Source organism: Pteropus vampyrus, unplaced genomic scaffold (assembly GCF_000151845.1).
Source record: "Pteropus vampyrus isolate Shadow unplaced genomic scaffold, Pvam_2.0 Scaffold113, whole genome shotgun sequence".
NCBI classification, from domain to species: domain Eukaryota; kingdom Metazoa; phylum Chordata; class Mammalia; order Chiroptera; family Pteropodidae; genus Pteropus; species Pteropus vampyrus.
The window spans coordinates 2,657,331-2,671,383 of NW_011888894.1; the positions used below are offsets into that span (position 1 = coordinate 2,657,331).

Genomic DNA, 14,053 nt, shown 5'->3' on the forward strand with positions numbered 1-14,053 from the left:
AAAGTTATCCCTAGTGGAAGTGTCGAAAAATTTGCTTAACCTTAACCTGGCACACAGGCCTACATCAGAGCAAGTAAAAGAAGTATGTTTTGACCTCTTGCTTAATTTAATGGGCTAAACCAAAATAAAAAGAGACAGACCCAGTTTGGAGGAATTAGAAAAATGCCCTACCTTAGGCTTGATAAGGAAGACCCTTTAGCAGACCATGAGGCCAGGTCCTAGACTTAAGCCCCTTCCTCCTTCTGCAGGAACAGCTGGTTAGGCTTCAGTGAGCTCTGTGGTCAGCATCAGTTACCAAAGGAACTGGGCCAAAGCATGAGGTTAAATTAGTGTAAATCCTTTATTACTACTAGGCAGACTACTTCAAACACGTTTTCCTTATGGTACAGAGCTATCTTCATATACAAGGACCATTCACCCTGAAAACATGGGCTTTCCCTCCAAGAACCCACTCATGTTCCAAAAAAAACCTCTAACTCCCAACAAAATTTAATATCTTCCATTTACAGTTACTTAGAATCTCCCTTTCTCTTGACTCCTTTGTTTCTTGCGCTACCACCACCAAAATTCCCGAGGGGATGTGGATGTCTGTGCTTTTCCATATCTACCAGCATTGCTTTGGTCTCTAGAGTGCCAGCCTTAGAGACTCGCAAAAGGTGATTGCTCTGTCTCGGTCGCACTGCACCTTTTCTAAAAAGAGTGGACAGTTTGAGAGACTTGGCCTTCTCAGGAGAATTTTTTAAACGTATTTTTTCAATCCCATAAGCAGATTCATGCTGGAAGAAAGATATGAAACAGGTCTGACCTTGTTTTGAAGGACTGGAGACTAGTTTTCTCTTCAAACTCAATGTTATAGTATTTTTGTGACTGTGTTTGTGAATTTTAAAAGTTGCTGAGACTTTAAGTATGATTTTCCCATTACTTACCATGAAGGTCATAGAATATGCTCTGACTTAGTAGGCTTACAGTTGACTGTCCAAGAACCCACTTTTTAACAGAAGTAATTTTGATAAGTTAGGTATGTTCTTCCATCCTGTCCAACTCTAGACATGGGCACCCCTGCTTGGTACTTTACGGTTCTTACAATGGAATCTAACACTCATCCAAAGTGTCCCAACTTCTGTAGGTAGCTGCTTTTGGGCAATCTGCACACAACTTGTTTTCAGTGAAATCAATTTATATTTCCCATAACACTAACTCCAGTCAAACTAGTGTTCATTTCCATTATTGACTTGTATCATGCCGGAGTTGGTCATTGGCGTGACGAAATTTATTTATTTATTTTTCCTAAAGAGATATTTTGCTGTACTGCAGAACCAGCTTAATAACACCAACTTTCAGGGTAGTTTTGGAAAATGAGAAATTGTGCCTTGGTTTTGGCAACTGAAAACTTTGTCCAACTGATGCTATGTTAGAAAGTGGCTCAAGGAGTTTTGGGAGCCTTTCATACCACCTTGCTTGGCAAACCTTATTTTGGAAAACTCCTTTTCCCTCTTTCATTTGAATTTTCTCCCAGAAATCACCATCTGGAAATCTCTGTGACATCTAATATCAATATACTTTCCCGAGAGGTTAGGATATATCTTTCTATATATATGTATTGCAAAGGAAGTGTTTTAGCTTATGCTTTCCTATCATCATGCAGGTACACATATTAAAGTTGTATTACGAGAAAAAATTATCCTCTTCAGAATCATATTCTTCAGATACTATTCAGAAAGTCATTTGGCACCAGTACAGAATTTAACTTAAAGATTCTAATTTTAAATTCGCCTAGTGCATTCAAACTACTCGAAAGAGAAATAAACATGGAGAGAGGCACCTTTTCTGTTTCTGGAAACAATATTTAAGGTCAGAAGTTTAAAAAGAAGCACTGCTAAAAAGTTATAGGCTTCAGGAAAGCATAGTATTTTTGTACAGCATCTTCTAAAATGTTCAACTCAACTCTCTACATCTCTTTATAATGTAATGTCTTTAAGAGACTGGTTTCCCAATAAACTGATTTTGATGCTGCTTCTGCTGTGTGCTGTGTGCTTAATTCAAGCAGAAACTTTATTGGGGGTTAATTGTTACCAGCAGTTCCTAGGATCTAACGGTTTGCATAGAAGGGGGAGGGTAATGTGGGGAGAGGATGATTGGATTACTTCTGTATAAAGGTTCTGAGTCATCCGTAGAATCCAAATCATTGAACCAAATGTCCTTATCCTGGTGGGTTGGGAAACAGATGATTGAAATGATACCTTTGCCCCCAACCACCCTTTCTCTGGATTCTTCTTGCTTAGTTACATATGCCTTTTTCCTGCCCTCTTGCTAACATGTGCCCAATGACATACTTCTAACCTGCTAATATTTCTTGGAAGGTAAGCGCTCTTGTATTCTGATAATTGTCTATTTGATTTTAAAAGCCAGAGCACCCTGAGGCATCTCTACCTAGATAGAAATAGACTAGTATATTAGAGTTTGCAAATAACTCTGTAATTTCCCATGTATTTTACTCCTTCTCCCTAAAGAACTTTATGATAGATTCATTTAAACAGAGGAGATATTTGCTAACTTAGAAGACAAAACAAAACTCCAGGGCGACTCCAGCTGAAGGTGATTTATTTAATATGATTTCTCCCCTGAGAAAGTACCTTCAGTATTCATATTTGGAGTACTCTTTTGCTCTTTGAGTAGTGCTTATGATGTAAATCATCAGTAAACTTGCATTTATTAAACAGGCATGTCCTGATACATTGCAGGGGCAGGGAGTGGGGTGTGTCCTCAGATATCAGCAGTGTGGAGCAGATGACTACATGTCAGATACTGAATTGGATTTGTCCCCAGACGGTAGTTCTACATAATCCAGAACCATCATGGTGTATTTGGAGATGAGTGACCGGGTTTGCTTTCATTCCATCATGACCCAGTGTCGGGTAGAGCAGGTGTCAGTGCCTAGCCCCACGTAGGAGCATTGTGTAGTTACGCTGAATGTCTGTGTGCCTAACATCTTCATCTCCTTGCCTGCACATTGTGCTTATCATGCTCCAGAATGTGAGACAGTGATTGGTTGTGTTCCAGTTTGTGTGCAGTTTCCTTGCCTGACTTTTATTTTTCTGTTTTACGTTTTCCATTTCAACATCTATTATTTGGTCCCACAATGTTTTCGCTGCGGGTTGACTATTAAATGTTCCAAGGAGAGTTGAACTGACCTATGCATTAATTCTGCATTTTGTGCTTTTCTAGGTCTCCAGAGAGAGCCCAATCCCTGTCCTGTAATAACTGTAGAGCACTTTAAAGAATCAGCGGGTGTTAAAGGCCTTCCCCTGTATCCAGACCCCTCCAGAGTACCTGACATGAAAACTCAGAACAGTTTAGAATCCGACTTCTTGGCCAGAGATGGCCCTTCAAGCAACAGCTCATTCCACAGCAGTGAAGAGGAAGGGACTGACCTTGAGGGGGACATGCTAGACTGCAGTGGGTCTCGACCTCTCCTCATGGAATCGGAAGAAGAGGATGAAAGCTGCAGGCCTCCGCAGGGGAAGCTAGGAGGAGCCATTCCATTCTCTCAGCCAGAAGTCCCTTCTGAGCAAGCAAAGGCAGTACAAGGAGGACAGAAAAATCAGTTTCAAGCCCTCACACAACCAACCACTGATGGTCTCGGTGAGCCAGATGTTTTTGCCACAGCCCCCTTCAGGAGCTCAAGGGTTCCAGCTGATGACATAGACATTTTCTCCAAAGCCCCATTTGTCTCCAAGGGCAGTGTGGCTCCTTCCCAGCCAGAGGAGACGGATGTGTTCTTGAGAGCTCCTTTTACCAAGAAGAAAAGTATAGAGGAGTTAACAGTTACCCAGAGCGCCTCCCAGGAGTTGTCTGCACAGGCCAGTCTCCTCAGTCAGACAGATGATGTCGCTGTGCTCTCAGGCCTCGACAGAGCAGTGTATGCCTCTGTGCGATCTCAGTATTCCATGGCTGGTTTTGTCCAACAACCCAACCTCCCCTCCCATTCTGTACAAGCAGCAGACCATCTTGACAGCATCTCACCCAGGGGATCCTCCTTGGAATCTGGGGGCCATCCTAATGACAGAAACAAAGGACCTCAGCCCCAGAAAGAAGTTGTTTCAGGCCCCATGGCTGGCAAACCATTCCGCCCCCAGTCTTTGTCCAAATACTCCCGTCACTATAGCCCAGAAGATGAGCCAAGTCCAGAAGCCCAGCCCATTGCTGCCTATAAAATCGTTTCGCAAACCAACAAGCAGTCCATAGCTGGCTCAGTTTCCATCACATCCTTTTCCTCCAGGACTACAGAGCTGCCAGCTGCTGATCCTTTTGCTTTAGCACCCTTTCCTTCAAAATCAAGCAAGCAGAAACCTTAGGAGCAATACCTGAACCTTAGGCCTCTTTCTACCCCACCCTTCATAACCCACCACCCTACTCCCAATTGAGCCTTCCTAAGAAGAAATGTATCAATTACTATCAGAGCAGAACTTCAGTCAACAAACTCAGTTGCAGTGATAGTCAAAACCCCTTTAAGTTATGCCCATTTCTTTTGTTTATATTGATTTCTGGCCTTTCGGGCATTTCCATCTCCACCTCTACCCAGAACTCTGCCTTTTTTTTTTTTTTTTTTTTTCCAGAAACTGTTTAAATCCAGAAATACTTCATCCCAACCCTAAGGGGCCTTATTATTGCTTGTTTTAATTCTTGCAGTCTGTTCTGAGTCATGTTCATTGAGGAGTCAAGATTAGTTCCTCCAGGACTTGATTTAATACTCTTGATAAGGGGATTTCTGGAAGAAATGCGAGATGAAAATCCTGCACATCAAGAGGAAGCGTAATCCTGCAGATACTAATCATTCCTGTAAAACCAGCAGCTCTAGAAGGATTCTTTGCATCTGTTTCTGAGTCTGCGACAGCCAGGCTGGCCCCTGTGCAAGCGTGTCTGTGGGTGTTTAACGTGTGTCTGATCTTGTCCTACATAGAAGTGCAAACAGATGAGATACCTATGCTCATGTCTCATAGTGTTGAGCCTTCCCCATGTCCACGCTGCTTTTTAAATTAGTATGAGTGCACAGGTATGTGTGCGCGTGTGTGTGCACAGGAAGCATTTTCCTTGAAGATAATCCTGTCCCACCATGCCTACCTCCACAATCACTCATTTACTGGCATTTGTCTCCTGAACTAACTGACTTGAGCGCTACTTTTATTTAGTTCTTTTCTCTTGGCAAAATCGAATTCATTGGAAGGTGTAGGAAAATCCTGCTGAAACTGAAGTTTCAGAGTAGATTTATTTTTCTCCAGAATTTGCTATTTGTGATTAACAAATTCCATTTACCTGGTTATGAAAAATTAATTATACATTTTCCTCTCAGAACAACTGAAAAGAGCACCTTGTTGCAGTTCCAGCCACTGGCTATGTGGTCTTTTAAAGACCTTAGGTCTGAGCTCTCCATGTTGTCATTATGGAATTAATCACGAGACTAGGCTACCAACAATTCGCTTGTTTTGTTCGTTTGTTCCAAATCCTTGCCATCTTTCTCGACTGCCTCTTGAGGAAATATAAATCTGAGATTTGTAAATAAGTTTGGGAGAATGGAAAAAACTAAAGCAGTTACCCATGAAAACCTTTCGATTCCCTCTCCTCCTTAGATGTTGAAGCCAGCCAGCTAGATGACTGACTTGTATTTTTGAAATGTCTTCTCTTTCTGGAAATATCTGACTCATTCCTAGCTGTTTTCATATCCTTTATTAGTAGTGCCTTAAAATGAAACTTATGTCTCAATGGGAAGACTTCTGCTGAGGAAATTCAACTTAATGGAAAGAGTTGCTATACCATGTTTCAACTTGAAAGCTTCCTGTGATTTATAGTAAATGTTAGTGATTTTTTTTTTCCTTTAGCTGGAGAAATTGGGAGAGTTGCTTACCAAACCAGGTTAATGATTTAGGAATTCCTGGAAATGCATCCAAGAAATAAGCCTGAATGCCAAATTTTGTTGCAGTTGATGAGGTGCGATAGTTTTTAAATTTGAAGATCAGGGATCTTGGCAGTAAAATATGAACAGCTGCTTTTCAAGACTTTTTCTTGATTTTGTCTCCACCTATTTCAAATGTCCAGATTAAAAGAAACTTAACTGATTGTCACTGGATCAGAGCTACCAGCAATGGCTTTCCCACTGAGGTTTCATTATGTCAGAAACAAATGTCTTTCACTTTGTTAGACACTAAATGTTCATCCTAAGAATTTGCTTTCTCCCAGTGATCATTTCTGATTTTTCTGTGTAACAGTGGATGCAAAATTATCTTTTCAGTTGAATGAATAGTTTTGGCCAATGCATATGGAACTTTGCACCCCAAACTTTTCCTTTCATCATTATCAATTAAAATCAAGTAACCATTTTAGTTCTCAAGATAAAATGAGTAAAATCATGGTGATTTTTATTATGTAATTGAATCATTGTCAAGCATGGGCTTGTAACCTGTTTTTTATTCTCACTGGAGACCTATAATGGTCAGAGATCAGAGACTCTAAATACCTTTGAATAGGAAATATAAACATACAATTACTTTTGTATTCTTAGTGATACATGAAAAAATTTTGACTATTACATTAATCATTAGCTAACAACTAGTGAATTCTGCAGTAATTTTCTTTGGGTCATACAGGGTAAATGTATCACTGAAAGATAAAATGTTTTTGCCAGAGGCCATCCTGAATCTGGAAATCTGGAAAATTTAGTTTTAATGGAATCAGGAGTGCTCAGGGTGCTTTGAATTCATAGTAAATGTTTCCAACAACTATACTGCAATAGGTTAACATTAAAAAGAAAATATAGTCAACAAAATATCGCACTTCTTGTTTTAGTTTATGTGTTATTTGCTTTACACATCTGATGGGGAATGCAGGAACCTGTAACCTTTCATTTCAGTGGAGCACGGCGAGCCAGAATATATAGAGAATAAAGCATTGAATCACGGCATGCACTGATAAACTCTTAAAGAAGCCACATTAATTGATTAACGAACACTATTAATGAATTAACTTATGTGTGGTGACAAATATTTAACCTCTGTTTATTGAGCTCACATTCAGCCCTTTAGCTTCAAATCGTTGTTAGATTGTAAAATGAAATGAACAAAATTTGATGCTGAAGCAGATACTTGGCAGGACCTAAGGGAATCTAGGTCATAAATTCTATTTCATTTTGGGCCTACTCATTGTTGAGTTGAAAATTTCAAATGTGTAGGCTAGTGAGTATATTTACATGCCCATATTAGATCTGAGTTTAATTTGGCGACCAAAAATTCTTTCTAAACTTTCAGGAAAGATATTCAGTATTTTACTGACCCATTATTTATTAAGTTTTAGAATACAGATATATCAGTGTTTTTAACTTTGGTGGACATTTCACTCATCATAAAGTAGCAGATTTCACTTTTATTTGAAATAAGTGTAATAGCCAGAGTGATCTGACAATAGAAATTCAATCATGCTGTATTTGCTTTCTTAAAGAAAAGTCATCAAAACACAGATCCTATATTATATGTGTTATATCAAATAGGAAACTTTAACATATAGGAAACTAGAGAAGGGTGGGACCAAACTCTGTAGCAGGAAGGATACAACTTAAAATGGAGTCAATTAAGTCCCTTTAATTAATATGTTATTCTCTGCTATGTCTTCGGAATTGAAAATGGAGAACACATGCCAGTCAACTGTGGAATGACTGCTGGTCACACAGATGCAGTTTTTGAGAAAACTGCAAAATTTCTGAGAAATATGGAACCCAGATTACCTTGAAGAAAGGTACATAGGAGAGCTGCTGAAAAGACCACAGCTTCTGAGGAGTCAGGAGTACTTTGTAAACGCTACAATCACCCGAGCTCTAATCCTCCAATCCTGCCTGATGGCGTAAACATGAAGATTTTAAATGAAATCATGTAATTTAAATTCTTAGTTTTTTCAATGCCTTTGTCACTACTACTTGTAGTGTCTTTTTGGTGGTGGTGGTTCTTTTTTTGTTTCTAACCACCAGAACACTTGCAAACTTGTGACTTGTAAAGTTCATTTAAGGAGAGATTTCAAAATGCTTGAAAATAAAAAGTAGTATGTGGTTGGGAATTGTTTTTGTGTTCTTTTGCTACGAAGTTTTGCTAGGTTGCCGAAAACAACAGGCACTGGCAGTGTCTTAATTCCAAGAATGCCAACTTGCTCTCGATTTCCAGGTCCTCCCTGCCTCATTTGCACCTCGATCTTTATTAGGAATTGGCTCTCCCACATGTGGGGCCCAAGATCCCATCATTAAACACTGCCCACTCTTTACCCTGCAAGTCTTTTCTGCTCACTCTTTACCCTGCAAGTCTTTCTGGCTCACTTTCCTTGTTCCTGTTCCCACTTCATTTCCTTACATGACATTCCCCTATTATGACCATACCAGTAAGTAGATAATGAGAGTTATGATTGTATGATCATATTAATTTTTATTTGCCTCCGTTTTTACTGTAAATTTTCTTCTTAAATTTCAGCCTAGCCTGTGATAATTTCACCACACTGGAATAATTCAAAATAAGAATGACATGGCTCACCTTCCCCATTTCTTATAGACTAGAAGAAAACATGAAAGAAGGTTGGCAGAACCCCAGCCTTACTCTGGAAACACAACCCAAAGGCATCTCTTCACCTTCACGTAACAGGCGCAGAGCCCTAAATGCAGGGGCAAGTTTATGTGTGAAGGGACTCTAGAATAGCTTGTAAAAATGGCTGTTAACCAGCACACTGGTGGCTTAGTCCATAACTTGTAATTACATAAGAAATTTAGTCTCAGCTGCTTCCCAGCAATCTCCATGTGTGAGTGTTTTGAGTTTATAGTAACAATGTTTCATTCTTGAAATCAATGTTATCTGCATTGCATTGTAATAGAACCATATATGTACGTTAAAGGGATCTGTTTGATTCCTTTTGTCAAGGAATTGCAGAAATGGTTTTTTACCAATGTTAGTTAAGGTGAGACTTTGGGAGTGAAAGAAGATGATGTAGCCTTTTCACTCTGAAATGGCAAGTCAGTTGTATTCTTGAGTTTACCAAAGACTCCTGTTTGGGGAATGTGAACAGGTGTGTACGTGCACGTGCGCACATGCACGCCAACATATGTGCTCCTGTTTTCTGCCATGGTGTTAAGACCTCCTAATAAAGGCATCCAAAGAATACCAAGAGGTGACAGTGGGTTTGGCATGAGTAAATTTGGTTCCCTTTGCCAACAGTTCTCTGAGTAAGAACTAGAGTTGTTCAAGATAAAGGTGGGAAAAATCAGCCATTCGCCTTAGCCTCATTTCCACAGGAAGCATGCTCTTCTCATCCACAAGGATGAAACTCAGTAGTATTTGTCCTGAATCCTTGGCTCATGTGTAGTGTTGGGAGGGCAGCAGTGACCAGAACACCACAAGGCCTGCAAGGTGTTACTTTGAAAGAGGGAATGTTTAATGTCATTTTTTAAGGGGATAGAAACCAAATGCAGGCCAAGGACCATGCTCATTCCATGGAGTAGTGAACTCCCTCTGCTGACTAAATTTTGAGTTGACTAAATGAGGAGGTCAACCCAGCTATAAGGAGTATTGAGGCCATCAGACCTCAGAGAATAACATGTGCACGTAATCTCAAGGGCTGTAAACATGGGAAAGGAAGGGAAAAAGACATTTACAAAGTCAATCTTAACAGTTTTTGCAATACCTCTTATTTGCAGACTATTGGATTTATGTTATTGCACTCTTTGTGTGATCTATCTTATGTATCTGATAGTTTTTATGAATAATTGTTTGAGTTGTAAACTCCTATACACTTTATTAAAATGGACCTAATTAAAATAAATGATTTATGCTTTGTATTATTTCTTACGTCGGATCCTCTTAGGATTTTAAGTTTCAAAGAACCTTTTGTTGGTTGGTTGATTTCCAATACTGTCATTGTTATTTCCGGAACCTACTTTCTTTTCCAGATACTAGGTGAGACAAATGACAATGATACAAGATAATGGGGCCATAGAGACTGAGTTGGGAAAACCACAGAGTTCTCTGCTATGTAAACTTTCCTGTGAGCCGTTAATGTGTCTTATCTGAATATGAGCTGCATCAATATGCAGTCTTTAAAAAAGTTATGTATATTATATATAATATATATGTGTGTGTGTGTATGTGTAAACACACACATATATTCCTGAAGAGAGACTAGCATTAACATGAGAAACTAAAGATAGAAGTCTTGGGGGGCAATGGATTATACCTAAGAATTTTTTAAATCCCTACTTTGGGGAAGAACCTGACTGCCTGTTTCCTCTCCAAATTTGAGAAAATAACAAAGTAATATTTGAACTTTAATGAGCTTGACATCCATGATTTGGGGAGAATTGGTGATGTGCTAAGTTCATAGAGATGGCATTCAAAGAAGATCCAGGGATCCAAAGAGTCCTGGTATAAAATGCATGAGGAAAACTAAAATTGCCTGCTTTTTCTGAAGATTTGTTTAAGACTTGATTGAACTGTCTTTAAATATATGCTCCACCTAGTTCTATAATATAAAGTTCTTGGCCTTTTGAGGCACGCTTCTCTTGCTCAGTCCTGCTTCCACTTCTGGAAGTGTACTTCTAATAAAAATTTTCTACTGTAAAAAAAAAATAATAATATGTATTTCTTACACTTTTTCTATTTCAAGTTATCATTAACCAAAAGGAGAGTCTTCCTTATCTGTGACTCTGGCTGCTCTGGGGAAGCCTTTACAGTTGCATCACTCCCACTGAGATGTAGGAATCAGAGCCTTCTGCAAAGGTGGACAGAGCTCACCTGCCTTTCTTGTAGGAAAAGCTAGAGTTAGAAGCTTCAGTTCTCATGAAGTGGGCTCCTTTGCATTCATCTTTTTATGGCTCACTTTTGCCACCCTGAAATTGGTTGGTAAGAGACCAGCCAGAGAGGAGATGCCCTTATATTACCCCCTAATCAAGAACTAAGTGGGTGGAACCAGGATAAGACCCAGGAAAAAACCACGAGCAGATGATTTCAACCTGTTTCTCTGGATTCGGAAAGGTCTTTTCCATCTTACGTAATTTTCCTTGAGTTTATCTTTCGTTATATTGGAGTAGTACGATCTAGAGGGCTTAAATTAGCATGTCAGCTTACCTGGAAGGAGACCAAGTAATTCTTCAATCTGCTTTTATGTAAGCTTAGCCCAGAGGTCCAAATAGAATCCAAATATTCCCTTCAGAAGGCAGCCCGGTTCTCCAGTACTGAGGTTTTGGGATTGAGATCATCGCTAAAAATCCCATAGCCAAATATGGTGAAATTAGTAGTTCTACAAGATCTCCCAAGTCTCATCCGGTTTTTTAGCAGAACTTTTTGATCCCAGGGACCTATTTTGGTTTTCACTCCTTAGAGAAACCTTAGGTTATCTGAGGGAAATTGATCAGTTTTCTCATAGACTAACCAAAAGTTAAATATCACCTGTCAGCCTTTATTTGGTCAGTTTATAATGAATAATGCTGGTAGAAATATTCAGTTCAAGTAAAATTTAAAACAGCTAAAACGGCACATGGTTAAAAATCGAAGAATGAAATCTTAACAAAAGTCAAAATTTTGGCTTGGGAAATTTGAATTTAGCAAGTATAATGGCCACAAGAGAACTCACTAGTAGAAGACACCATCACTAAAATTTGAAATGAACCAAAAATTGACTAACAAACCTGTTGTAAATGTATAGAAATGAGAATAATTACAATAAAGTGGAAATGCATTACATAGTAAGTTGATCCAAGAATTAAAGTGGCTTAATGGTGTTGCTTAATAGAATATCTTGATGAAAATTCATCAATATTAGTCTCATTAAAATATCTGTATTCAAAAACATTGGGTAAAACAGCCACGGTGGTTCAAAATGTCCTATGCCTGCACGTGGGCTATCAAAGTGAAGCTGTCCAGATGGCCATTAGCTGTATGGATCAGAAGTCTTGCCTGCTGACAGTGAAATCATCAGTGAGTGGTATTTGACTGTCTGGATGTACATGAGATCAATGAAGGAAAATGTCAAGTGAAGGTAAAAGGACTTGTAACATCCTTTGGCAACATCAACATTTAAAGGATGGGTGGAGGAAAAAAGTCATGAAAAAAACTAAGCTACAAATATAGGCAGAAAAACAGAAGGGCGACACCAAAGCTAAAAGAGGGAAAAAATGTCAAGAATGAGTGGTGGTCATTAGTGTTAAATGTCACAGAGAGATCAAATGAGACAGAAAAGTGTTCACTGGATTTGTCAATGATGAGGCCATTGATCTTGCAATTTTAGTAAAGTGGTGGGGGCAGAGTGTAAAGAATAGATTTTAAAGGACAGGATGGTTCCATTTTATACAGGGACCCTGAATAACCCACAGTTTAAGGGCACATCACAGTTGCACTGATCCTTTCCCCAGAAAACCAACCTGGTCCCCGCAACTGCCCGCCTTTTTTTTTTTTTTTTTTTTTTTACATTTTATGGTAATTTTTTCTTAAAAGATATTTTTTAAATAAATAGCCTTATTTATATCTTATTATATCTAACTTGCGTTCTAATATTATTGATTTGGATGGGGTTTTTTCCCTGTTTTCTTACTAATAACATCATCGAACAAATGTTTAGATGGCATTTTTAGGACAGAAATGAATTACTATACTATATTATCAGTGAATTAAAAATAAAAAACAATAGTCACTGTGGTAGGTTGAATAACACCTCCCCTCTCCTCCTGTATATCCATGTTCTAATCTCAAGGACCTGTGAATGATACCTTATATGGCAAAAGGGATTTAGCGGGTGTGATTAAGGATCTTGCCATAGGAGATAATCCTGGATTACCAGGCAGGCCCAACATAATCACAGTGTCCTTTAAAAGAGTTGCAGGAGAAGTCAGCAAAGAAGGCAATGTGATGACAGAAGCAAAGATTGGAGTGACACTTTGAAGATGGAGGAAGCCAAGGAATACAGGTGCCACTAGAAAGGGAAAAAGACAAGGAAACAGTCTCCCCTCAAAGCCTCTAGAAAGAACGAAGCTTGCTGACACCTTCACTTTAGCCCAGTGAAAATGATTTTAAACTTTTGCTCTCCAGACTATAAAAGAATAAATTTGCTGTTTTAAGCCACTAAGTTTGTGATAATGATATGGGAAACATAAAGAAATCTAAGATGGCTACCCTGTCCCAGAGGAATTTTTCCAACCTTCTCTCCCTGGAACCCTACCTTTCCTGCATGTGCGAAACAAAAGACTGCCAAGTATGCGGAAGTAATCAATGCATAAATCTACCCGCCTGCCTTCGTTTGGAGCTCAGACTTTGGAGAGTGACTCTTCTGAGCCCGCCAGCGTAAATAAACCTCCTTTGATTCTTAGTTCGCTGCGTGCCACTTGGTTCTTCCTGGTACTGTAACAATATGTTACAGCAGTAACAGGAAACTAAATCCAGTCTTTAAAATTGCTCTCGGAAGTTCTAAGACAAGTGAACAACAGCATAGTTCTCACAATAACGACAAAGGGCAGCCAATGCCTGGTGTTGAGGGATGGTTGTGAAGAACATGGGGTAAGAGTACTTAGGTTTACATCCTGTGTCCATCACTTCCTAGCTCTGTAATCGTGAACAAATTATTTAGTTTCTTCACCTGTAAAATAGAGATAACATTAAATGCCCATGTCATGGATCGTTATGAGGTGTGCTTAGAAGAGTGGCCCATCTTAAGTGCTGAGTGTTAGCTATTTCTGTTTGATTCACCAGCTGTAGTGGCGCCACTGTGTGGTAATGGCACAATTCCCTCAGCCCACCAACTTTGAAATTGTGCTTTACCTGACAATTTTTAATATTTGCTTTTATTTCATATTTCGTACATGAGTTGTGACTTTATTAATCTCTTCTGTATCGCTTTAAAATTCATATGAAATGAAACCACGGTAAGAGTTTGAATGGAAATGAAAAGAGAGCTAGGGAACTTGCCAGTGGGGGACATGGATGAAGAAGGATTAATGGGGGAACACTTGAATATGTTTGTATGCCAGTAGCTATGGAATAACAGTCTT

The 14,053-nt window shown here is 39.1% G+C and overlaps 1 protein-coding gene across 1 annotated transcript in view; it reads left to right on the forward strand.

Annotated features, from left to right (window-relative positions):
- LOC111743409 (uncharacterized protein FLJ45252-like) overlaps nucleotides 1-9,840 on the forward strand; it is a 31,838-nt gene extending 21,998 nt beyond the window's left edge. The window contains exon 2 of the mRNA XM_023533835.1: nucleotides 3,226-9,840. Coding sequence (XP_023389603.1) covers nucleotides 3,336-4,355 — 1,020 coding nt within the window. The 5' untranslated portion in view covers nucleotides 3,226-3,335 and the 3' untranslated portion in view covers nucleotides 4,356-9,840. The remainder of the gene's footprint in view (nucleotides 1-3,225) is intronic.
- Nucleotides 9,841-14,053: the final 4,213 nt, after the last annotated feature.